This window comes from Phoxinus phoxinus (assembly GCF_949152265.1).
Source record: "Phoxinus phoxinus genome assembly, chromosome: 12".
NCBI classification, from domain to species: domain Eukaryota; kingdom Metazoa; phylum Chordata; class Actinopteri; order Cypriniformes; family Leuciscidae; genus Phoxinus; species Phoxinus phoxinus.
Window position 1 is genome coordinate 23417917 of NC_136887.1, and position 26459 is coordinate 23444375.

General features: G+C 35.6%; 3 protein-coding genes across 4 annotated transcripts; all 3 read right to left on the reverse strand.

Annotated features, from left to right (window-relative positions):
- Window positions 1-3615, reverse strand: LOC307007615 (magnesium transporter NIPA2). The gene is made up of 6 exons (XM_079629806.1): window positions 3493-3615; window positions 2884-3019; window positions 2692-2748; window positions 2382-2472; window positions 1830-1990; window positions 1-1709 (listed from the first exon to the last, which is right to left on the reverse strand). The coding sequence occupies exons 2-6, from the start codon at window positions 3017-3019 to the stop codon at window positions 1057-1059; spliced, it is 1098 nt and encodes a 365-aa protein (XP_079485932.1). The 5' UTR covers window positions 3493-3615; the 3' UTR covers window positions 1-1056.
- A 697-nt stretch (window positions 3616-4312) lies between these two features.
- btk (Bruton agammaglobulinemia tyrosine kinase) lies at window positions 4313-17333 on the reverse strand. Of its 2 annotated transcripts, none has more exons than XM_079630747.1 (18): window positions 17202-17333; window positions 11862-12017; window positions 11477-11581; window positions 10207-10288; window positions 9891-10019; window positions 9075-9139; window positions 8789-8979; window positions 7919-7981; window positions 7737-7791; window positions 7381-7463; window positions 7000-7127; window positions 6844-6918; window positions 6561-6732; window positions 5772-5988; window positions 5623-5687; window positions 5419-5537; window positions 5173-5330; window positions 4313-5052 (listed from the first exon to the last, which is right to left on the reverse strand). In XM_079630747.1, the coding sequence occupies exons 2-18, from the start codon at window positions 12000-12002 to the stop codon at window positions 4984-4986; spliced, it is 1917 nt and encodes a 638-aa protein (XP_079486873.1). In that variant the 5' UTR covers window positions 12003-12017; window positions 17202-17333; the 3' UTR covers window positions 4313-4983. The 2 variants fall into 2 exon arrangements, with proteins under 2 accessions (XP_079486873.1, XP_079486874.1); XM_079630748.1 differs by lacking the exon at window positions 17202-17333 and adding an exon at window positions 13469-13598.
- A 690-nt stretch (window positions 17334-18023) lies between these two features.
- Window positions 18024-22192, reverse strand: gla (galactosidase, alpha). The gene is made up of 7 exons (XM_079630887.1): window positions 21909-22192; window positions 21193-21367; window positions 20405-20582; window positions 20234-20325; window positions 19611-19772; window positions 19296-19493; window positions 18024-19183 (listed from the first exon to the last, which is right to left on the reverse strand). Exons 1-7 carry the CDS (start codon window positions 22064-22066, stop codon window positions 18908-18910), a joined length of 1239 nt encoding a protein of 412 aa, XP_079487013.1. The 5' UTR covers window positions 22067-22192; the 3' UTR covers window positions 18024-18907.
- Window positions 22193-26459: the final 4267 nt, after the last annotated feature.

The window sequence follows — 26459 nt, forward strand, 5'->3', positions numbered from 1 at the left end:
TACTCTCTGCAGTTTATTCCTATGATGTGTAAAAATGTGACAGGAGAAAGCAGAGTTCAAGTTAGAAAATGCTCAAGCTCCTTAAATAAATACTAATGAGACTTCTTAGAGGTTTCGGTGTGCTATTTATTAAAATAGCTTAGCAGGCACTATGTACATAGAATATAGAAAACAATGCACCACCTCAAGTTTACCACAAGTTCAGTTGTTGCTTAAGAAAACATTTTTCAAATATACAGATATGTTCCCGAAGACAAGTATAGGACATTTACACTACGTTCAAAAGTTAGGGGTCAGTAATTTTTTTAAAATAAAAATTAGTAAAAATACATTTTTCTTTAATCAGCAAGGATGCATTAAATTGATCAAATGTGACAGTAAATACATTTATAATGTTGCAGAAAATGTACTATAAATGCTTTTAAACTTTCTATGCTGAACTGAAGTGTTTTGAACTTTGCCATCACAGGAATTAAATCAATTTTAAAATATATTAAAACAGAAACCAGTACTTTTAAATTGTAAGAATATTTCACAATATTACTGTTTGCTGTATTTTTTATCATAAAAATGCAGCCTTGGTGAGAATAAAATACTATATTTCAGAACAATCAAAAATATATTACAGACCCCAAACTTTTGAATGATAGTTCATAAGAAGTCAAGCACATTGTATTAAATAATATCATGTATTTATGGAACAGATGAGGCATTGAATATTAAGCTGATACATTTAAAGTGCTTGATATGAATGTAATCATATGCATATCCTAAACAATGCTGGTTTGGTCATAGAATAAATAATGTAACATTTAACAAGATTGTACAGCAGATTTTTAAACATTATGCTGACTGGGCACATCATCGTTACTCTGAAAATATCAACAGTGTGAAACTAAAAAGAAATATTATAGATGGAAAATATGTAAGAAGTATCTTGTATACTAAAACACGCGCACACACAAAATGAAATGAAGTACTCTCACAGTATTAATGGTTTGCAAATTATGCTTGTACAGTAGCATGCAGTAAATCAGTATTTTTGCTAATATTATTCTAGATAAAAAATGTACCATTGCTCCTCTTGTCTAAACTCTCTGGAAAAAAGCCCTTTGCGCTTCTTTCCTTAGTCAGATTGCTTTGGTCCACAGAAATCGTCACGTCGGTTGGCAAAGCCACGTACGGTTGGCTCCACGTGTTGCCTTGACGTCCACGGTGCAGATATAAAGGTAGAGAATCCAAGTTAAAGTTAATGTCCTTGAAAGCATGGAGAAGAAAAATGCCAATGATGATGGTAAGAAAGCCACTAACAGTCCCAGCAGCCCCATCGGTGGACATTCGAAGCCACTCCTTAAACAAGATGGCCGAACAAGCCATGACGGATACAGTAAAGAAGACATAATAAATAGGTGTAACTATAGAAGTGTTGAAAATGTCGAGGGCTTTATTAAGGTAGCTTATCTGGATACTGATGCAGATCACAAGACATATGAGCAGAGCCCAAAACAGTGGCTCTTTCAGAACAGCTGTACCAGCGAACAGCTCTTTGATCCCAATGCCAAGGCCTTTCACACAGGACACAGATAATGAACCAATCACAGAGCAGATGAGGATGTACACCAGCACATTTTTCTGACCATAGCGAGGTGCGACAAATAAGATCAGGGCCAGGCTACTCACGACAATGCAGACAGCAAAAGCGATGAATCCTGTGATACATGCAAGAAAGACGACGGTTATAAAAAACAGTACAGAGCTCACAGAGGGCCATGGTGTACTTGTACATTAGGCAGGTATCTTTGGTATCCATAGTGTATTTGTAAATTAACCTGGATCTTTGAGTTTCTCTGCCATTGCTGTCAATGAAGCAACCTCTTCCTCTTGTGGAGCATGGAGCACCATTACGGTGGAACCGAAGATGCAAAGCACACAGCCAATTTTCCCATGGATATTCAGTCGCTCACTCAGGAAGTAAGATGAGAGCACAGCACTGATGAAAAAAAAAAAAAGGTAATACATTCAGTAAAAACATATTTTAGACGAATAATTAATGTTCCGTTGAGACTGTACACACCTGCACAAAAAATAAATGTATTAAAGCAAGGATGCATTAAATTAATCTAATAGTACTAATAAAGTATTTTATATCATTACAAAACAAATGCTTTTTCAAATATATACTGTTGTTTTGAACTTTCTATTCATTGAAGAATCCTGAATAAATGTATCATTCGACAAAAATATGAATCAGAAAAATACATAAATTATAATAAGCAATACTTCCTGGGCACCAATTAAACATATTAGAATGAATTCTAAAGGATCATGTGATACCGCAGACTGAAATAATAAAGGTGATGTACACTACTAGGTAAATTTACCTGACCAAAACGCTCAATGCTCCCAGGGGTGTTACTAACGTAGCAGGTGCGAATGCGTAAGCTGCAAAATTTGCTGCCTCACCTATTCCCACTAAAAATAAAATACACGACAAGACAAAAGATTGTGATTAGGGTGTTCATAATAATAACATATTAATGTGTACTGTGTAGATAGCAATCTCTCATTACTAAGATCTATAAATCCACATACACTGATAATATTTACATGCACATCTGATTAAGGTCCATATTCTGGTTAGAATTCAGCTTTACTTATGACAAATAAATACATAATATGATAATGCCATACTTAATATTAGCCCCGCCCACCACAACCATTCTTTCAGGTATGCATATCCACCTTGACCTGAATAGTGAAGAGAACAGACCTGATTAGACAGCACAAGAAAAAGGAAATAATCCATCACAAAAAAATGATGCAATTGAAATACTATATAATGAAGTATTGTGCAATGGTACTCGGTACATTTTAATCACCTACCTGCTCTAGTAGAGCCATTTTTTGCCAGTCGTAAGAGCCCTTTCTTTTTCAATATAAAACTGCCACCGATGAAGATAGTGGAACTTACAGCAAGAGCCAAACCAATGTAGAAGTCGGTGCGGTTTGCAGCATCCATCTGAACGCAGTTATAATAGAAGAACTATTACATTTGGCTAGTAGATGTTATAGTTACATCGACGGGTCTGTCTAAAAAAAACTGTGAGCTGCCTACCTAGATAGCATTTTAGGGCATAGTAAGCACAGCTTACTGTCTAGGTAGCCAACACAGAAAGAATAAGAAGCAAATCATGTGACTCATGTGACTCCTGCTTTTCACATCGCCAGTAGCCTACTTCAAAGCAATAAAACATGAGATTTCATTGTAGACTATTTGTTCAACTGTTCTAAACATTTATAACGACAGGAAACGCATGGTCACAGCATTTTCAAAGAGAGAAAGCTACTTTTTAGAACGATGTAGATAGCTTTTGGTTAGCCCACTAAGCTTTAGTGTATTTTACACAAAGAAGCATTGTTTTTTTCAAGTTACGGTTCATATTAAGATTTAAGAGACTATTGAAATATAAATATATATTTTAATTGACTTACCTTGCATTCGTATCGTCCATCGGTGGCAGTTACGTCTCGTGTGAATAAACTTCCTGGTGAAGTGACTGTAACACTGTAACCCTGGTTGCCAGATTTTGTTCTTAACTTCCCTATTGTCAGACATTACAGTCCCCTGCTCTGTCTGTCTAAATATTTTGGGGAATTTATCTTTTCTTTAAAGAAACGAAACCCTTCTGAGATGATACTTTCTATGGTTTATACTTTACTGAATTTGGTGAATTTTTATTATGTCAAATGTCTGCTTTTGAAACTCAAGTGTGTAAACATTAATATAAAGTGTTTCATTTTGATCCTTTTCCAGTTTAAAATCAGCAGTTTGTATTTTAAACAACAACAGTTATAGATGATAAAATAAAAATAAATAAATTGGTAACACTTTACAATAAGGTTTCATTTGTTAACATTACTAAATACTACCTAACGAATTAACAATGAGCAATACATTTGTTACAGTATTTCTTAATATTTGTTCATGTTGGTTCAAAAAAATAGTCATTCATTGTTTGTTCATGTTAGTACACATTAACTAATGTTAACAGATACAACTTTTGATTTGAATAATGTATGTAATATTGAAATTAACTGATTAATAAATGCTGTAGATGTATTGTTTATTCTTAGTTCAGGTTAACTAATGTAGTAAACTAATTTTAACTAATGAAACCTTATTGTAAAGTGTTACTGTGGAAATTAATGTTGGAGGTTAGTTTGGATCAGGCGGGAGAGAGATAAGGCCATTTTATACTTCTTTAATGTAAAAATTTTTCATTAAAATGATGTTTGAATGTAAAAGAATTTTCACTCTTAATTAAGTGTTTATTGACAAATGCATGTAATTTGAATAGGAATAAAAGATTATGACTAAAATCAGTGGAGCCAGGGGAATACTGGAAACTGCTCTTGTTTTATTCAGTACACAGATAGATGAAAAAGAGACAAAGTTTAGTCCTTAATTAAATATTCATCAGATTTCAACCACTGGAGATAACGTGATTGGAATAAAAAAAATATTTACACTACAAGCCTGGAAGATTTCTAGAGATTGTTTTACCAAAGTTTAGCTACTTCTATATTTTTGTATATCAATACACAGCCACAGTCATTATATACAATACAGTCCTACATTTTTATTGTTGTTTCTGCTGGTTATTATAAATAATTGCAATAATATTAAAGATAGCTTTTGATTAATATATGAAACTGATGGGAGGTTTATAGACTAAATACAACATAGCTTGTAAGACTGCAATGTTAAATGAGAAATCACATTCATTTCCAATCTCCTTTTTTTTCTTGCAACATTTTACAAAATTATCAAAGACATGTGTAATACAGCATTCACATTATTGGGTTCTTAGTTGAAAGAACGTAATTGAGGAGGTTATTCAAGACAAGTTACATAATGATTCTTTCAATTGCATTTGGTGGACTGTATCCTTAATGTTCAAGGGTGCACAGTAGCTATGTCGATTACATATTGAAAAGCAAATCCTTGATGGTCATGACAAGATCTACGAACGTGGGGCGCTCATCTGGTCTCTACAAAAAAGAGAGGGCATAAACTTTAACTAATTGACTTTAGTCATGTATAAATTTGCATTAATATAAAACAGTTTTAATTCAAAAAATGTTTTTGACTATTAGTATAAAGCTGTGTACCTCATGCCAGCAGATGTTCATAATGGAAAAAACTTTGTCATTGGCCATTTGTGGGCGATACAGCCGGTGACCAGCAGAAATCTTCTCTACTATCTCTGTGTTGTTCCACCGATCATAAGGCATTCTGCCAAGAGTGTATACCTCCCACATCAAAACACCTGTCAGACAAATAAAAAAAGAGAAAATGAAACAGTTGGTTTGACAGAAGGTAAAGTTATGCTGGAAATGCAGTGGTAAGTGACGCACCAAATGCCCAAATATCTGACTTGCTGCTGAACTTGCAGTAAAGGAGGACTTCAGGAGGCGACCAGCGCACTGGGAACTTTGAACCAGCAGAGCTGGTGTATTCATCATCCAGAACATACCTGTATGGACAGCAATGATTTCTATGCAGAGAGAAAGTATGGCGAATTTTGCTTAAATAGTGTTGTTCGCCATGCATTCAATTACCTTGACAATCCAAAATCAGTCACTTTAATGGTTCCATTTGAGTCTACTAAACAGTTCCGAGCAGCCTATGAGAAAAAAAAGAATTTTTGGGGAAATTTTAATGGTAAAATATCTCTTCCAGTTGAGGAATATTTTTGTGTTTCACGAACCAGGTCTCTGTGGATGTACTGATTGGCCTCTAAGTAGGCCATTCCCTCGCTGACATCTTTACACATCTCAAGGAGAAGAACGCTGGAGGGGTGCTGCAGGTCATCTCGTAAGTAATTCAGCAGACATCCATTGGCAAGATATTCTGTGACTATATAGATGGGTCGTTGTTTTGTGGAGACGCCATAGAGCTGGACCAGGTTTTCGTGACAGAGTTTCCTATAGTGTTATAAAGCAGAAAATGATTATAGAGAAATAAACATAAATGAAAAACAGGACATAAACACTGATAATGAACAATCAAGTGTATTAACAACTTTAATCACAATCACAGATGGAGAAACAGTACTGTTCAAAAAGTTTTTGAAAGAATCTCTTACACTCACCAAGGCTGAATTTAATCAAAAATACAGTAAAAAGAGTAATATTGTGGAAAATTATTACTATTTACTATTTTCTATTTAAATATATTTTAAAATTGTAACATTTTTAAACATTTATTCCTGTGATGGCAATTGATGATTTACAGCATCATGAAATCATTCAGAAATCATTCTAACATGCTGATTCAGTGTTCAAGAAACATTTCTTATTATAATCAATGTTGAAAACAGTTGTGGTGCTTAATATTTTTGTGGAAACCTTTTTTTTTTTTCAGGATTCTTTAATGAATAGAAAGTTCAAAAGAACATAATTTATGTGAAATCCTTGCTGAATAATAATAAAAAAATAAAAAAATTGAAAAAACGTATTGACCGAACCCAAACTTTTGAACGGTAGTTTCTACTTACATCATGACCTTGGCCTCCTCAATGAAGTCATCCTCCGACATTGAGCCCTCTTTGACCATTTTAATGGCCACGTCATGACGGCCTTGCCATTTCCCATACTTGACCACTCCAAACTGACCGTTGCCAAGTTCTCTGATAAATGTAAGTTGACGGGGGTCAATCTCCCAACTCCCTGGAATGAAAAGTAGAGGGCAATTTAAGCACGTTGTTTTAATCAACACCCTTTAAGAACTCTTAATTAGTGCTCCTTATTAGTGCCATGCTCTAACAAATACAAACTCACCATAACCCAGACCAGCAGTGCAGGGAGCGTTCTGAGCCCGATTTGACACAATGTATTTTAGTCTGCTCACTAGTCCTAAAACAGACATATTTGCTTTGATTAAATACATTTAGAGCCATCATTTGTCATTGTGTATTCACATGCGAGTAGATTTACCTGCTGCGTTGTGCTGGTGGTAATTAATAAGTTCTGGGATATTGCAAAAGTTGTGTTTCTCCGCTAGATAGAACTGGCCTTCTGCAGTGACGCATATGTTGTAGTGTCTACAACTGCCAACAGTCTCCCTGGAGAGAGACCAGAAATGAAGTTCAATCACTTGGGATTTAAGTCAAACCTTAAATCTGTCTTACAAAGAATGAGAGAGCAACAACGCAGTCCTGTGACAATTTATACAGTGTGAAACATGAACGGGGAAAGGACTTTTCCTAGTTTTGCATGGAGAGATTTACATCTCTCTTCCGTAGGGTCAGTGTTCCACTTTCATTTTGATAAGTTAACCGTGAAACAAAAACAAATGTGTAGCTTGATCAAACTCACCCACCAGCCTTGGAGAACACAGAGACAGTGTATTTTCCAGTGAATTTGCCCGAGTCTCTCACCAAGAAACCGCCATCTTTATTCTGTTTTATTTTTCATTTTTATGAAAGATAACATTTCAGAACACATTCTGTACATTAAACAAATATAGACTATGCTGAATTCAAGTCGGTGTGCCAATGTTTATAATGATTTCAATGTAAAAAAACCAAACAAACAAAAAAACAAGTGATACATTTGATCTCAATTCAACCTACAATATGTATATATGTAAGAAGCTTTTTATTACAATATTTTTTTTTCTGATGATGATCAATCAATTATGTTTTGGATTGCCACCATTGCTCAATACTTACTTCTGTTTTCAGTAAATTCTCTGCCTGGCTGCGGTTCATGTTCTTACAGTACCAACTACAAGATAGATAGGAAATAATCTGTTAAAATGTGGTTGAACTGTGTTTATAAGATTCTAAATTGTTCACCTTTTCGAACTAGTGTAGAAGGCTGTAGTTGTCCATTTTGCTGAATGTTTACTTACTCATATTTCTCCAATCCATTCAAGGCCTGAGCGATGTAGTTACTTGGGATGTAGCCTTCAGTTCTGTAAACAGGAGATCAGTAATGCTTTTCGTATCTAAGAAAACACAGTCCTGATTACACAGCTAGTTCCACCTGACTACCTATTGCCCACAGCCTGTAAAAGTTTCCCCAGATATGCAAATAATTCGACAGCAGTTAATGTGTTTATCAAGTACATTCTCCATTTGCACATTTAGATGTCTACAACAGATAGATCATGCATTACAACCCTAGTGAAAAATGAAATACATTTATTTTATACTAAATATATACAACAAATACATATTTATGTACTTTATATAAATACCCTGCAATTGTACTTTTGGTATGATAAAATTTATATTGGCCTATACTTAAAGTCTGCTAAATTGGAACAACTACATTTTGAACTTAATGCCATTTAGTTATCCAGAAATAGTGCTAAAGTTATATTTATACTATTCCTAGTATACTTTAGTACACTTTAAATATTTTATTGTATTATAATGAAATATTGAAATATTTTGTTGTAATGACTGATATTTTACAGATATCACACTATCCTTACTAATAGTGATATTAAACATTTTAGGCTTAATACTGAGAAATGTGCATTGTGCAATAAAAAAGTACTCCAAATAAAGCTTTATCAATTCATAATATTATTAATAATATGTATATTATTATTAATTAATAATATGTATATCAGTAAGTCTCAAGCAATATGTGAGTAAATATGTTAATGGATTTGTAGTATACTTAGTATGAAATAAATGTATTTTAAATACATTTTGGTAAAGAGATTTTTCACTAGGGTAGCCATATGCTAATTCATTTTGCAGTCTCTTACCCAAATCTATCTCTGGCTTTAAACCAATTGGGATCGTTTACTTCTAAGAGTGTGTACTCCTCATCTTTTCTCAGCTCTAGGTCATGGGGAGTCACTGGAGCATACTCATATTCAGCTATAACAGTCATGCCCACACTGAATGCTGGAGGGAGCATGGGTGGTTGGGGGGGCAGAGGCCTGGGTGGCTTTTCCTAAAGCAGGACAGTAACACAGATAATTTCTAAAGGATAAATCTGATTGTACATTATGCATATATTATCACTGACTGGATAGACTGGTAACTGACCTCCTCAGGTGTTGGTGGAAGTGGCTTTCTGGAATCACGATTCCTGGAACCTCTTTTGAAAACCCCTTAGAAAAAGGGAAAGAAATATTGACAAGCATTGAATACATATAAATTAGCATTAACTATTAAATATTGAATTGATTATGCATTGATGCCTTGTTGAATACGGTTGGAAATCGCAACTAATCTTTATTGTCATTATGCTACGTTTGTTCAGTTAAACTATCTGAGTAGTGTATTTTTAGGGAATAAATATTTGGAAGAAAGACCATTCCATTGTCAAATGATGAGATCATTTAGAGGTGGCATAAATGCAGAAACAATAATTGGCCCTTACAGGGATAGGTCACCCAGAAAATTTATATTCTGTCACCATTTACTTACTCTCATTCCAAAACTGTATGACTTTCTTTCTTCTGTGTAGCACAAAAGATATTTTGAGTATTATCATTGTGTTTTTAATTTTTGTCCATACAACAGAATTACTGTAGCCTAATTACGAGATGACAACACGTGACGTTTTACGCTGAGCTGAGTTTAAAAGCATCGTGAGCAGAGACCATTGGTGGCAATGGTTCTACGATCTAGGCCTACGATGCTTTTGAGAAATGCAGCCCAGACTGCTTGATTAATTGGACGGACTACACTGGTCATCCTGAGTAGTTTTGCGCTGTAGATTCAGTAGTTGCCGATGTATTGAGGGAAACACAGTGAGAAAATTTCTTCAGATGCGGCGGAAAAATCAACCTGTGAGAACTGTTAACGGACCCGAACGTTCTGAACTTTATTGTTGAAGTGCGGCAGCAGTGTTCTAACCTCCATTTTTGGTCTCCAGCACCTTGCAGCCCATGGCCTGCTTCACCTCCTGCTGGCAACACTTCCACATGCCATCTTCCCAGAAGCACGGGTGGTACTTCTGGATCAGGTCCTTGTTGAACCGCACCACTTAAAGACAGGTACATTGGAAACCATTTACATTGAATAAACAGAGTTTTGCATAGGACTTGAATGTTGTGTTATGGGAAACATTATACTTTTCTCTTTATCTTTTCTATAATGTAGTCCACATAAAGATGGCTCACTAATTTGAATGGACTTTGTGATAATGACTCAAAATAAATAAGCTACTGACCACTTTTTAGTTCATGTATCCAGTGCTTGCGAATTTGATCTGACTTTGCAAATATATAAAGGGGACCTTCGTCATAGATTATCTGTGAGAGAAAAGAAAAATACATCACAATACAAAGTTATATATGACTTTGGCCTATATATGAACTGTTGCATTTCAACATAATCTATTATTGCCAAACATTTCCTTTTTCTTTTGTAGCTTAAAGGGATAGTTCACCCAAAAATGAACATTCTGTCATCATTTACTCCCCCTCAAGCTATTCCAAACCTGTAAGAATATCTTTCTTCTGCTGAACACAAAGACACAAGGGAAGATATTTTGAAGAATGTCTGTAATCAAATTGGATGGGCCCTGTTGACTTCCATTGTATGGAAGATACTATGAAAGTCAATGGTGCCCCACAACTGTTTGGTTACAAACATTCTTCAAAATATCTTCTCTTGTGTTCAGCAGAAGAAATACATTTATCCAGGCTTTGAACAACTTAAGGGGGAGTAAATAATGACAGAATGTTAATTTTGGGTGAACTATCCCTTTAATTTGCTGTTCACTTGTTTATTGCACCTAGTTTCTTTTTAGTGCTATTTTTTTTAAAGGTTGCAAAGTCGACATTCAGGTTTTCATCAAACGTAACTTTATATAAAGATATATAAATACATATAGCTCATAATTTTATGCGTTAATCTGAAAACTGAAAACCACAAACTGTTGTTGTTTGACACATTCATTTCCTGGTGCCCTTTCTGTTTGTCGGTGGTCTGAAGATGGAAAACTCACTTTTTTGTGCTTAAGTTGCTGAAGCTATAGCCTACAGTGTTTTTGTCTGCCTAGCAGTTTTAGAGTCAGCACCTGTTGAGTTCTGTTGTTCCTCTGATTTCAGACTTTGAAGAGGATAGGTTTCACTTCTGCTGCATTACTCTTAGCCTCTTATCATGGTTGAAATCCTGAGCAGTGTTTCTTCTTGCACTATCAGCTCAGTACTGTTTCGATGTTGTTAGCGCATATATTTACTAGACAGCTAATTCTGAAACTTATAGTACAGATACAGCGACATATATTTCAAATTGAAAAGGATGACATGATTATATTCAATATATTAATGAGGGAAGTGGAAGTAACATGATTGCAGTAAATACACATAGAATGCATATTAAAATGTTTAGAAATTTTCACATGACCAACGTAGAGTTCCCATTGAAGTTGGGGAACAAGAATGTGTAGTCTTGAATGTTTTTTTTTAAATGTCTTAGTATTTGCAGAGACCCACCTGAAATGGGAAGAGTCGGTCAGGAGGTGCGCTGTCTTCTGGTAAAACAATCTCCACACATTTGATCTTTTCAATGTCCACATAACCCTTCAGGCTTTTCCTCTTCTAAACAGTCAGTAGGATTATGATATTAAAAAGATCAAAATCGCAACAAATTAATTAAAAAATAAATATATATATAAATATTAATCACAATGTAGCGGAAGTAGCGTCAGATCGTTTCTTCCATATTGTGACGTACATCCAAGAGAAATGGATTATTGAAAATAAGATCAATAAAATGCATTTTGAAAATAGGCAGAGTGAATTTCCAATTCATGTCAAAATAAAGAGTTATTTTCCTAACATCTACTGTTATGGTAAGAAAATGTCATACATAACATACCCCCTTTTCAACGTCATAGTCGTAGTAGGATATTTTGTCCTGAGTGAGTACAAACAGCCTTTCTTTGAAGTTTAAAGGTGAGGTCTTCTTCTTCTGCTGGGACCGTTTTATAAAAATCTCCTCCAGAATGTTGTCTGGCATGGTAATTTTTTTAATCTGTGTGAATTTAGGGGTGGAAAACAAACTGTTATATTGAACATATTTCATGTCTTCATCTTTGATTTCATGGTAGTTAACTTTTTGAGTGATGAGTAACAATTGGTGTTGGTACATATGTATTTAGTATAGTGCTGTCAAATCGATTAATCGCATCTAACATAAAACGTTGTATATAGATATATGTTTGTTTGTGTGTGTGTGTTTACTTTTTGAGTGATGAGTAACAATTGGTGTTGGTACATATGTATTTAGTATAGTGCTGTCAAATCAATTAATCGCATCTAACATAAAACGTTGTATATAGATATATGTTTGTTTGTGTGTGTGTGTTTTGTTTTTATGTCCCCTGATGTCAAACCCTTCTGCTTCCACATAATAATAATAATAATTTGTTACATTTATATAGCGCTTTTTCTAAGACCTCAAAGTGCTTTACATAGAAGGGGGAATCTCCTCAACCACCACCAATGTGCAGCATCTACTTGGATGATGCAACGGTAGCCATATTGCGCCAGAACGCTCACCACACACCAGCTTACTGGTGGAGAGGAGACAGTGATGAAGCCAATCAGTATATGAGGATGATTAGGAGGCCATGATAGACAGAGGCCAAGGGGAAAATTTGGCCATGATGCCGGGGTTACACCCCTACTCTTTTTCGAAGGACATCCTGGGATTTTTAATGACTTTTAATGACACATTGTTAGTATCTAACGGTTAGTATCTAATGGTAGCACTTATGCTACATACAGTTTTCCAACAGATCTGTACAATGATTTTGCCTGTCTAAAGCTAAAGGTGGATTTAGGCGGGCCGTGTCTGATTAGAAATGGTTTGCATGAGTCCTCCTGCCGGTGTCAATGACATCCTTTGTTGCCAATATTTCCTCCTGTAGATCATGAATGCTTCTTCCTGCTGATCTTAGCTGTGAACCTACAACCACATGCATCACTACTTTTCTACAAACCAAAACTGAACATTCACATCCTTCTCTCCTAAAGGCCTGCGTCGTATCTAATGCAATAGCAAGAGGTCTTGGCAACAATATTCTTATTCAGTATTGAAGTTTTAAATATTTATGTTGGCAGTACAAAACAAATAGATCACACTACTTTTTGACATTCATCCTTAACATTACACAACATCATAAGGGCCCCATTGAATCCAGTAAATGAATGAGAAAGAATGCGTTGAGGGAAAAAGCATTTGTTAATCATTGAATGACCTTGATGATGAACTTTTTAACTGAATACAGCTTTTAGGTTTGCACTACAATCACTAACCTAATGTAACTTCACACATTTACATGAATCAATAAAGATTAGCCTCTACAAGTTTGACTGCTTTTTGCTTAAAACCTTTTTAATATCCTTATACCTTTCTTGTATTCCGATTAAAAGTGCCACAAATAACACGTTTTACTCCAAAGAAGCATTTGGTAAAGTTACCTGTATCTCAGTGTCCTTTAAAACATCTCAGTTAGTTCTGTTCATCACTTTCAGTGCCTCTGCAATAAGCTTCTCTCACATAGCTGTTAAATGCTGAGTCGTCTGTGCTCTGTGGTAGAGAAACTAAACTGCCTTTTTTTAAACACCATGCAAGCATTTCCTGGTTTCTTCTTCTTCCACCACCACCGCCTTTTGACACATTCAAAAGCTTGTCATAAAAAGTTTATGATCAAAACTTTTCATAGTATGTGACAAATACAAACATCACCGGCACTTTATATTTGAGTCGATACTCTATCTTAATAATTTACTATTAAAATAGCTCAAGCATCTGCTGATGTACTAAACACACTCTACACCTGGGTGATAATGGTGTGGGTTTGGTGTTGGTTTAGTATGTCAGGACTGCACTGCAGTGTACAAGTATTGGTTATAGCAGCCTTGTTTACAAAAAAAGAAGCGTGAAGTCCGCACACTGAAAATAGCAGCTCCAAATTCATTTATGATCAATGATGTGCCTGATGAAGACCTGAGGGTCGAAACGTTGTGCTATTAATAATTAAATTTAATGCCGCTATTTTCAGTGTGCTGACTTCACGCTTTTTTTTCCGTTTATGTTACTTAGTTGTCCTGCACCTGAGCACAATCTGGGTGTTTTGGATGTGCATACCAGTTTTGTATTTTATTTAGCAGTCTTGTTTACTATGAAAGCTTGACAACTTTTTCAAAGGGCAATGACTTATAAGACTTCATACAGGGAAGTTGCATCAATGTTGATCTGTGATACAGAGGAAGGGGAAACAGTTCGTATCGGCATCAGTAAGCCGTACGAGTCAGATAATTACTGTTAAGCTTGTCTCTGTTTCACATCGGGGGTTTTTTCCAGGCAGATGTTGCACAAGTGTAACTATTTGTTGATTGAACCTATTAAAGACCATAATTTCCTATAATACTTAGTGTCAGGGCAGGTGCATCTTTTTTTTAGGCCAAATCATACATGATGTTTATGATGCATAACAAATTTGTTGTTGAAAATGTAGCATAAATTAACTCATGCACACACATTAATGTATGTAACCTATGGTTAGCCGTTTAAAGACTTGCTTTTCGTTGAAAGCGATGTTGTGCAACAGGAACCTTCTAGAGTGCCCTGCGACTGTAAGGTTCCTGAATGATAAGTATGCAAGTATGGCTCATGTTTGGAGGGAGGGAACTGGGCAAAAGATATTCTGTCACATTTGACCACAATTTATCTACACCTCTGTGGTTCCAGTGGTTCATATTTTGCTTACTCACTTGGCTAATTTAAAGGCAAATGCAACATTTAGATTTTTTAAACAATGTTATGCTTATTGTTTTCAATTAATTTGTATAGCGCTTTATACAAGACAGGTTATTATGAAGCAGCTTTACAGGAAAATAATGATCAATGATGAGGACAGAATTCAATTAAAATAGTCTGATTATTCAGTTGAAGTCCGTTCAGTGTTGATTCAGTTCAGTTCAATAACTGTAAAATTATGAATTGAGTTAAATTCAACTATAAGCAGCTCTACATCAGACAGTAGTGTCGTTATTCACTTTGGGTCAGTTCAGTGTTAATTCAGTTCGGTTCAATAACAGGGTCGATGTTGGGAAATTTGCCAATTATGAAACAATGTTGATTCAGCTATAAAGCAGCTCTGAAGAAAACAGTGGTGTCATCATCCAATTTTCTATATATCCTAATCATTTTATTAACAACATGTATTCATTACTTCAATGAGCTCATTGTTTCTGCCTTAAAATTAATACATTGTCTAAATGAATACAATGTTAGCTAACTGCGTGATTTGTATAATGTACATTTCTGAAATCCATTACTTGGACATAGTCACCTCACCTCTGATAACAGATCACTCTAAATTGTAATGTTGACATGCATTTTCTGTAAAGCTGCTTTAAAATTATATGTTTTGTGAAAAGCGCTATACAAATAAATCTAAATTGAATTATATCCATCTCAATGCAGTTCAAGATTTGTTCTTATCCAATTGCCAAATCAAAGTGTTTAGGTTTAACAAATGAAAAACTTAACAATAATTTAAAATGATATAAAACAGGACAGCCTACTAAATGCCCCAAATGATGATGAATGACATTAGAATATGACAGTAAATGTTATTCGATGGAATTTGAATTTGCATGTACATCACTGAGATCCACCAAAATGGACTCTTTTCATTATGTGATGTACAAATGCAAAGCATAGATGTTAGATATTTTCTGACTGCATTGCCCACAAAGGTGTGTAGGAGAATGGGGACATTTGTTTAAATGTTAGTTATGAATATTATAGTGTTAAAAACAGGATTATATCCACCTCAAACAATGAAGAGCACTCAAATTCAAATTTTTTGAATAATTATTGATAAATATGAGTTTTTAATGACCGATTAGTCCCCCCCATATCTTCCATGTTTGGCTACATTCTTGCTAAAACCGTATAAAAACACTAGCCTGGTTCTTGTTCTGTTCGTATTTGGTCACTTATTTTGGATTTCACTTTGAATAAAAGCATCTGCTACATGAAGAAATGTAAATGCATAAAAGCTACACCCTATAAATAACCCTCATTAATAATGTTATCAACCCTACAACAGTGTCTTTAAACCACTGTGGTATATGCTGTGGTATATAGAGGTAAATAAATGCACTATTGATTCTCAAAACAAGTCCCTTATTTCGCCCTTGTGCAAGATTTGTAAGCAGGATCCATTAAAATTAACTATATAGGAATGTTGCACGAACCCCTTTAAATGTATTTACAAATATTATGTGGAATTTTAAATATTGATTACTGTGATCCCTGATGTGATATTTATTTATTATTTTTTATTGTTTTATAAACAATAACATATATTGTACTGATAACTGTAATATTCTTGTTAAGTTATTATTATTATTTTTTACTCGTGCATCATTATTTTTGTAGATGTATATTTTTATTTAATCATAATATTATTATTGACACTTCAGAATAAGGTTTAATTTCTTAACATTAGTTAACTACATTAATTAACAAGAATGAACAACTTCTACAGCTTTTATTAATCTTAGTTAATGATAATTGTAACATTTAATGATACATTACTAAAATAAAAAGTTGTATTTGTTAACATTAGATAATGCACTGTGAACTAACATGAACAAGCAATGAATAGCTGTATTTTTTAACTACTTTTAAATTGCAAACAGCATTGCACAGAAAAGGAAAAGGAGCTAAAATAGATAAGTTACCATCATGGAGTGTCCCTCCATTACATTGTATTTAAAATCTCAAATTCCTTTTTTTATTTAATAATTTAGGGTTAGATTGAGCCAGGATTAGGATTTAGTTAAATTAGGATATTTAAGTAGCTTTTATAAACATGCCTCAGATAAAAGCATTACTGGTTACTACAGCATTACTACATCTTGAGACAAAACAATGGCACTGACATATTTTAAGACATGCCAGTGCAAATGACTTTCAGTTAAAACAGCTCAAACGTGCATTTTACTCTGGGACTAGTTTTAAGCCTTGTCTGTGAATCCGGGCATTCATTTGTTTGCTTTGGTTAGTCTCTTTCTATCCTTTCAAGCAACATTATTACTCAATGTCTGACCAGTCACAATTAATGGCAAATTACACAATCTTACTCTTTGACAGAGGAACAGTTTTCGGGTAATAAAGAAACCTAAGATATCTTACCTCAGTTGTGTTTTATCCACTGTGATCTGGCACCAGGATGAAACCAGTCAGACTGAGTGCAGGTTATTAAACTGGACTGTGTATGTGATCAACATTGGACAAAACTCCACCCAACCACAGGACTCTTGTTACTCAGTTCCCCTTTTGCTTCCTGCTCATTTTCATACTGTCGCTCATGCAGGGTTGCTGTTAACACTTTCACGCAGTCTGTTGATACTCAAGTAGCCTATTCTGCATCTAACTGACCTGTTCACAACTCTGATAATCAGTTTGAGAAGGCTGAATCCGATTGATACAAAGACAGTTAGACTCTTTCGAAGAATAAGACAATCACAGATGGTTTCTAAATTGTTATAGCACCAAATTTTTACAAAAAAGTACATGAAATGTTATATATAATGCTATATTTGTTGTTACCAATAAAATAAGTGAATGCACATAATGGCTTGATTTTAGTGAACACCTTAGTTTTGCACTCACATGTCAACCATTCATGTACAAAATCCATAATTCCAAAAAATATATATAGAGGATATTTTTGGTCATAAGCCACAATACCAATTTATGCAAGTGTGGTGGACAGGAATGAACACTGACCCACTTGGCAAACAAGTCATGTGCCTCCAAAACACATGGTGGTGCTATTACATAGGCCTAGTGTATTCATGAACTCTAGCAAATGAAATTTGTTATATTTATGACTTGGTTCAACATTATGTTATAAAACACATAAACAATTAGGTATTGGAAAGGCATTGAGCTATTTTTAAAATAAACTGAACATTTTGGTGTTTTTGTTTAAATACATTTTGTTGTGTAAATGTCAGTAAGATAGTTAGTGCATTTATCAAGAATCAATTTAGATTTTCAACAAAGTGTGAACATAATTGTGTTTATGATGCAATTAGCGTTAGTGAATCAAAAGTAAAGAAAAAGTGGAACCCATTTTGTTCCAACAATGCTTAAAATGTAATTTCCACCACAGAATGTTTTCAAACGCAACACATCATTTATGATAATTTGACATTTGTTGGTACAGAAAATCTTGTTATTGGCCAACTTCTGTTTTATGTCAGTCTGACCAGTGTTTGTAAGAACATGAGAATTCGATTGAGGAGATGGATATATAAACTGAAGCACAGCTTCAGAAACCTACTGATTAATATATAAGTGTAATGTGCTTATCAGATTATAGTAATGCAAAAGTACCACATAAATTTACACAGATGCTTTATTTGATTCACAGCAATTGCATAGATGTCAGAACAAGCCCTAAGCTGCCCAATGAGTTGTAAAATCCCTGAGGTTCTTTATGCATGTTAAATTGACAGTGCAACCCTTAAACACATTGTAAGTCTTCAAACAGATCGTGGGTAAACGAGAGGATATGTTTCTGTAGTACATTTCAGTTCATTTCTAGTGAACCGAAAACATTGATACTGGGTAATACAGGTGTGTAAAGTATAAACTCTGCCGGTGTTAGAGTTAAAGTGCTTTGAGTTTGTTTTAAAGTACAGCAAATGGTATAGAACTATAATTTTTGAATTTCGATTCCTTAGTAAAAAAAGTAAAACATGGATTTTATAGCTGTAGTTAAAAAAAAAAAAACATCTTAATAAAAAATATCAGGAAGTGTAACTTGATCAGATTAGTGCAATAAAACATTTCCTATGTTTCAAATCCGTTTTGCTTTGCAAATCATGTCTTCATGTATAGCTTTTGATAGGGTTGACAGTGAGAAGTGTCGTGCCTGTAGGATTGACTTGAACCATCACATTTGACAAGAGATTCTGAACACCCATTTCCTGGTACATGGGCAGAATCTGCGTTACGTTGCACTTCGGATTGCAGAGCTGCCAACTAGGCAGCGTCGCCACAGAAATGGTAAATCGGCGTGGACCACCAATCTCCTGTCTATTCATCACTGCCACGGCCAGCCTGTTGCCAGACAAGGGCCGTTCCCACACCTCAAAACTATCAGCCTGTGAACAGGGAATAAATGCATTCCAGTTGAGCTCACAGACAGATACCGTTATGAAACAAATGGTAGGTTAAGACCGTAATTTGGTACTAAAATGGGGTAAGATGCTATACCTTTAATGTACGATAGCCCTGCTTGCCCAGAGGGTCCTGGTTAATGGCAATGATGTATTTGTTCTGCAGTAGTTCTTTGGCTTTGGGACAGATGTTTCGCAGGTCGTTGGACATCAGAAGCGGGGCAGCCATGATAGCCCACAAGGCCATCTGAGTCTGCTGCTGATCGTGGCTCAGGCCGAAGTTCCCTATGATCACCTTGAGGCATCATAACCAGAAATATGATTTAAAATAGTTTGCACTGAGCTTATTTTAAATGACCAATGTAAACTTGTGGTTGTGATTTAACAGTAAATCAGATGAGGTGCTTCATACCATGTCAGGGTCATTCCATCCACCTGGTCCTGCCACTGGGACCAGGATCTTCTGATGATCAGCCGTCCAGTCCAGGATGCCCGTCACACTTGTCCACTGGTCATACACATCTCCATAGTTACGCCAGTGGTTACAGGTCTTGCGAATTGCTTCATAGTCAGGCTGAAATATAAGATACAGAAAACACTTTTCTACTAAGCAATATTTAAGAAAATGAATTCTACTTCATGAAGCATTATTTGAATCCACTTACAAAAATGCTAGTTTATTCTATTTAAAAGGATAGTTTAAACCAAAATTTAAACTCATTTAATTATTTACTCACCCTTATGTCGTTCCAAACCTGTATGACTTCCTATCTTCTTCGGAACAAAAAAGAAGATATTTTGAAGAATGTGTTTCGGTTCCCATTGACTTCCATTTTATGGATAAAAAAATACAATGAAGGTCAATGGGATCTTAAACTGTGTGGTTATCAACATTACTCAAAATATCTTCTGAATCAGTTGCACAGAAGAAAGAAAATCATACAAATCTTGAACGACATGATTTTCATATTTGGGTGGACTATTCCATTATGGTAGCAATGTTGTGAAAGTAAAAAGTTACTCCATGTGTTTCACCTGTTGGTGTTGCCACTCATATAATGGCCATTCACAGGAGTATACAATACTTCTGCCTGTCTGGTTTAGAGCTCTCGACATGTTCATATAACCTAAGAAACATCCAAATGGTGTTATACAACAAAGAATTTCTTAACAAAACTCTGCAGTTTATTTTGCAAATCCACTTACCTTCTCCCAGCTGATGCCAGTCAGGCATGTAACATCCGTCAAATTTTAACAGATCCACACCCCAGTCTGCAAAGGTTTTAGCATCGATATCATAGTATCCTAAACTCCCAGGGTAGCCTGCACATGTGTTTGTGCCAACATCTGCATATACTCCCAACTTCAGACCTTTGGCATGGACCTGAGAACACAATAAAGCTTCTTAAATATACATTCACCTTACAATTTATATTACATTAAGACAGAACTGAGTTTCACTGTGATAGAAGCAAGACAACACTAGGGGGCGATATGTAACTGACAAAAAGATTTGGAGCAGCTAAGTTATGGTATATTGGTTAATGACAACTAAATCTAAATATAGTTATTGCCCTATGGAAAGTTAAGTGTATGCTAATTCACCTTTGAGATGACATTTATGTAGACATGAAGGCATTAAAGGTATAAAATTGGCAATTACATAATAATGTAAATCATAAAATTGCCATATATGTAACCACCATGTATGCTTCTTTCTGCCACAAACACCAAACATTTATTATGAAATTATATTAAAATAATTCATTCATTATTTAAAATCTGTATTCGATTATTTTAAATTAAGCAGAATATCAGTGCTGCTACTTTTGATCCCCCCTTTTTAACATAAGCAGATATTAACCAGTTTACATGAGTTTACATGAAATAAGGGCTAGTTAGTAGATGAAAAAAAATCTGTCAATTCTAGGCAATGCGACATGTGAGCCAGATGCAGCCTCTTCTAGCCTTTTATGATGCCAACATATACCCACATAATCAGCCAACTTTTTGATCCCACTGGGAAACCTCTTTGGGTCGGCCTGAAGACGCCCCTGAGCGTCCCTCTTGTGCGAGGGCCAGCAATCATCAATGCACACAAACTCATATCCAGCTTCCTTCCATCCCTCCTTCACCATCACATCTGCCATCTCCATGAACAGCTCCTCTCTGCCAGGACACACAAGGGCATTAGGAAGAGGGTATCATGGTCGAACATCTGTCCACTGTACAGGACAGATTGTCTGTGTGTGCAAGTGTGAAAACAGCATCTGTTCTAAACAGTACTCTATGAGACCCATAACTGCCCTTTGCCCTCGAGTGCAGAATGAGAAGATGTATGAATTTTTTTTTATCTTACATCACATGCTTTAGCGGTCTTGACACTCATGTGACATCAGTATTCAGGTATCTAGTTTTTTTCCTCATTCTCTAGTCTCCATGTAATTCTCCAATAACACCATTTTATGCATAAAAATATCAATTTTGAATAACTATAGATTTTTGGGAATTTCACTTCATCTACTATTCGACTCTGTCTACTACATTACATAACTATTTTAAAAGTTCATGATACAGTGATAATAATTCCATAGCACAGTCTGACATATACTATGGTACTGAATGATTTCCATATATTCATCATATAATACAGACCATATATTAGAATACATAAATAACATACTTTTCAGTCATCAGGTCACGCGCTCACCTAATGCAGTTCTGAGGATCCGCATCACAGTCGATGTTGCACATAAATCTCTCCCAATGCAACCAGCCCATGGTCGGAGTTAACGCCAGGCCATTATCCAGCGCCAAAGCAGGGACTAATAAAGACACAAGCCCGACAAAGACATTTGAGACACGCATGTTGGTTTGAGCTGATGAATGACTGACTGAATTTAAAGGCAACAGGTTGTTACACTTCCGTGTTCACGGCGTATCAGTCAGATGACAGGTCAGGTGCAAACATGACGTCACACGCACGCTCCCACCAAAACAAATCACAAAAGTATGTTTGATTTTATTTCTTTGCGCTTTATTGGATTGTGATAGTGTTTTGTCTTTTACAAACAAAGATAAATTAATTGCGCAGTTATAATAAATATGCGCAATTATCTGAGTGCTAGGAGTTAAACGCATTAAGTTTTGACTTCTGTAAAGTCTGTTGTTGCACGTGTCTCAAACGCTGATCAATATAATATTTCACATGATTCAGCACTTGTCCAATATTGGGATAGTTAAGTGTCCATCGAATGCGCACTTCAGACTCTTGCCAGAAGTATTATCTGTGGACTTTTCGCCTACTGTTTTTCGAATACTAGTATGTATTCGGACATATCTACTACCCGTTTGGTGTACTGTTTTTCGCGTACAACTATATAGTGATGATTTCGGACACAGCGTATAGGTGTTTGGTGAAAGTATAGATTGGAATGCTATTCATTCAATCTCAGATTCATTCAGTCCTACCATCTTTTTTAGTCCGTACACCACCAGGTTCACCTCCTGACATTTCCCAAATGTCAAGGGTTTGGGTAACCCTAATATCAACCTAAATATTTTACCAAGGGTAGCCATGATAAACTCTATTTATCACTCAGTAATTTCTATCAAAGCCAAAGCAATGGTGCAAAGGCCTCCAAATGTCATAGGTTTTTCTTGGGCTTCTTGATGGATGGACCAGTCAGTAGGTCTGGCAACAGAACTGGTTTCAGTAGTGTGGCAGGATCCTGGTTTGCAGCAGTGATAGATTATTCAATGTTTGATGTTTGCTTCATTGCATGGAAGGAACTGCCTATCTCCACCTCAGCTGTGTATTTTTTTCAAAAGATGGATTGTGGAGGCTCACATTTCTCCTTGGGGCCCAAATGCCTATCCATCACATTTCATTTTGCCACTGTGCCATTTAATTGAACAGGTTGTCACCTCTGGCTTATGTATTGACATGTTATGAAATAACAGATAAAAATGGAAAGGAGTCAGGGGGAACAAGAGGGATTGGTGGGAGGCTCTGCAGTGTGGTTTGTTGTTTTTTTAGTGTGTCTTTTATTGTACTTTGTAAGATTTGATTTATCAGGATCTTTTGATAAAACAGCCTATATAGCTTTACTGGATGAAATAGATAAGCTAAGCATTGGTATTTCAGATGTTTGTGTTAGTGTGTGCATGTCATATATTTTGTTCATTTTATTCGAGGGTTGAAAGTATTGGAAAGTGCCTAATTACCTTTTCACTTCCTGTTCTTTGTAGATTTGTAATAAGTCACGGCCTGCTAAGCCATTAATCTTGGAACTGGTTGTACCCAACTGATATTGGAAGATGGCTGCATCACCATCCCCCCTTTTCAGTGCTCTTCTTTATGAAGATGCCTGTCAAATGAGCAACCTCAGAAATTATGGTCTTAATTATAATCTTATTGTTGGGTTGCTTTGAAAATGGTTTCCAATAATGGTTTGTTTTTTTATTACTCTCCAACATTATTAACAATGATCTCATTGTAACTCCTTCACTGAAGAGTTACAAGGCTGAGGTGAGAAAGCTCTAGTATATTTTGAGAAAATCAATTTTAATATTGTGATCAATACACGATCTCGCTTGCAGTCCTCCAAAGCATCACCGAGTGAACAGAAATGACAATTTGTAAGGACTGAATGATCTTTTGCTCTTGTAGTAATTAGATGGAACTGCTTATTTCCTATTTATTGCAGGTAAATAGTGAATTCGATGACCCGCAAAACTGGTGGCCCGATCCTAAAGAAATATAGGAATTTACCTCCCTTCTAACTCTTGCCAAGAGGAAAATCTAAAGAGATTTTCAATCTAATGGGTGTTGCAAAAGCTATAGGGTTATACTGTAGCAGCACATGCATTTAAAAGGAACATTTTAAAACGTCTAAATAATTGTTGTGACATGTTTTTTAGTTTGGCTTCATTGATGTTTCTTGGTGGAGCTGTTTCTTTATGCTGTGATTTGTGTTGGATGCTTCAGTAATGGCAGGTGTTTCATGTTTGTTCATAAATATGTGCATTGTGTATTGTGTGTTTAAAACATTTATGGAAATATCTAAGGCCTCCTTCACACTGACAGTGTGTTTAACCCAGCAATTATTGATATTTGCTACATCGCATTGCAGTTAATTTGCATAAAGTTGAGCACTTATAATATAACTTTGTTCTAAAGGGACTTATTTAGTAAGATTATGCCTGAAAATGGTTTGGATTATTTAAAAAATCTTGTATAATATGACTTGCTGTTTTTGTTTATGTGGTTTTTATTGTATTTATATGATATTGGTATTTTTGTAATTTAATTTTTGCCATGAAAATAGCTTTGAATCCTGACATGGCACTAAATAAAAAAATCTGAATCTGAATCTGCTCTAAAGGGATTGTTCACCTCAAATTAAAAATTCTGTCATCATTCCATATCAGTCCATAAGTGGAAATATCTTCTAAATAAAATTGGGGGTAATTCCATAATAATTCCACAACAATAAATTTAATAAGTTTACTTATACATAATATTGTTTATCTTTTTTAATTAAGCTAATTCTTTCTTTATTTATATTGATATTTTTTTCTATGTTAATGAAATTATAGCTATTTTTTTTAGGACAGATTTTTGAATTAAATTTTAAATTTGATGAAATACTCTATACTAAATGGAGTTTAGGAGACAATGCAAAACTCTTGAGAAAGTTTGATTTCCTCTCGGCCCTCACATTGTCATATAAAGATTCTCATGGCACAGTTGGTGGATCAAATTCAAGATCAAAATCAAGATCAAATTGCCAAATCCAGGCTTCAGCATGTTGGTGTTTTTCTCCAGTGCACTCCATTGCAGATTGTCCATTACACTAAATGAAGCCAACACAATCCATTTCCTTTTTGTTACACATGAGTAGCACACTTATCACCATGGGATCCACTTTCTGTGGGCTAAATTGGATTAAAATTAGTTTGTGTCCTCTTTGAACAAATCAATTTTGGGCATGTGCATGAAGCAGGACTTTATGCCGTAATTATTTTAAGTGCAAATTCATAAAACCTGTATGGTTCTGCCTCTGAATGACGTTACTCTGGGACCAACTTCTAATTATTGTTTTATAGGAACCATGATGGTTGTATGCCTTGTAGGTTTAGGAGCGAGACGTGGTGTAACCCTAAAGTGCTGACGCGGGACCACCAAATTCTTGTTTTTCATGTTTATTTCGCTTCCGCCAATAATTATGAACAGCAATATTGTGCAGAGTTGTCAGGGGAATTGCCTACTCCTGGAAGCAAATGTCAACACAACTTTCAGCGTTAAGAGATTCTGCTTCATTATGTGTTATGCCTCATACAGTTTCCCTCACCTCAGCTGTTTACTGTCAAGAGGCGGGAAACCATCTAATTAAGTTGCCGTATATGGGATTTGCTCTGGGTTGTTGTTGACCAAAACCCAGCTACAGACAAAACATGGCTATGTAGGAAAGTGAAAGTCTGGTACGGTGAGCCAGACCGAATGCTCAACAGATAACTGTCACTTTTTCAGCATTTCATGTATTTATTTACATTAGAGAGCTGTGTCTGGAAAGACAAATGTGATCTCCTCCAGCGTTTTTTTAAACCCTGTGGTTTAAATGAAACATTGCAGAGAGTTGTCGGGAATGCCTGTTTGGACAGCGTGCAGCTCCGTGGGCAGCGAGCAGTAAATAATAGGGTGTAGGAACTCTTTGAGCTCCTTCCCTCTGGATACAATATGTCGCTGGCCCCTGGACTGAAACACCATCCTCCATGGGTGATGAGGCAAGCCTGAGCTGCTCTACCACACTTGTAAAAAAGAGAGATGATGTGATTTTTATGATGGGAGGCCCCAGCAGAGACAAATGTTGTTGATAGTGGTAATGACGGCACTGGGAGTTGAGGGTGGAGGTGGAGAAATGGTCCATGAGCTCAATTCACTTGAGCCCCAGTTACATCTTTCTCTTCTCCTTTCCTCTCTCGGCACCACATTCCCACTATTTCCCTCCCTTTGGGTTTGGTAACACACTCCCCCACCCCCTGCCACTCCCATAGACTTATTATTTTCTCATCCTTGGTAGGTAATGGTTTCCATGGCAACAAGGGCTGTTCTCTACCACTTGTTTCCCCTTATTAGACTAACAAAACATTTTTGTTGAAGCGATAGATGCAAATGATGGTACACTGGTGGTATAGAAACTCAAAAATGTAAATACATATTTTCTCCCTATTACCTGCTAGGATGCTTAAGAATGTT

Bases quoted from the DNA above. Each gene is read 5' to 3' on its own strand.
- btk (XM_079630747.1), bottom strand. From the start codon at position 12,002: ATGCCAGACAACATTCTGGAGGAGATTTTTATAAAACGGTCCCAGCAG. The intron at 10,020-10,206 runs GTCAGTAGCTTA...CCTGTCTTTAAG, and splicing joins GATACATGAACTAAAAAGTG to TGGTGCGGTTCAACAAGGAC. The intron at 5,989-6,560 runs GTAAGTAGAAAC...ATAACACTATAG, and splicing joins GAGGAGGCCAAGGTCATGAT to GAAACTCTGTCACGAAAACC.
- gla (XM_079630887.1), bottom strand. From the start codon at position 22,066: ATGCGTGTCTCAAATGTCTTTGTCGGGCTTGTGTCTTTATTAGTCCCT. The intron at 21,368-21,908 runs GTGAGCGCGTGA...GTGTCCTGGCAG, and splicing joins GATCCTCAGAACTGCATTAG to AGAGGAGCTGTTCATGGAGA. The intron at 19,184-19,295 runs GTATAGCATCTT...CCCTGTTCACAG, and splicing joins AGGGCTATCGTACATTAAAG to GCTGATAGTTTTGAGGTGTG.
- LOC307007615 (XM_079629806.1), bottom strand. From the start codon at position 3,019: ATGGATGCTGCAAACCGCACCGACTTCTACATTGGTTTGGCTCTTGCT. The intron at 2,473-2,691 runs GTATGGCATTAT...TTTTATTTTTAG, and splicing joins GTGGGCGGGGCTAATATTAA to TGGGAATAGGTGAGGCAGCA. The intron at 1,991-2,381 runs GTAAATTTACCT...TTTTTTCATCAG, and splicing joins GCATTGAGCGTTTTGGTCAG to TGCTGTGCTCTCATCTTACT.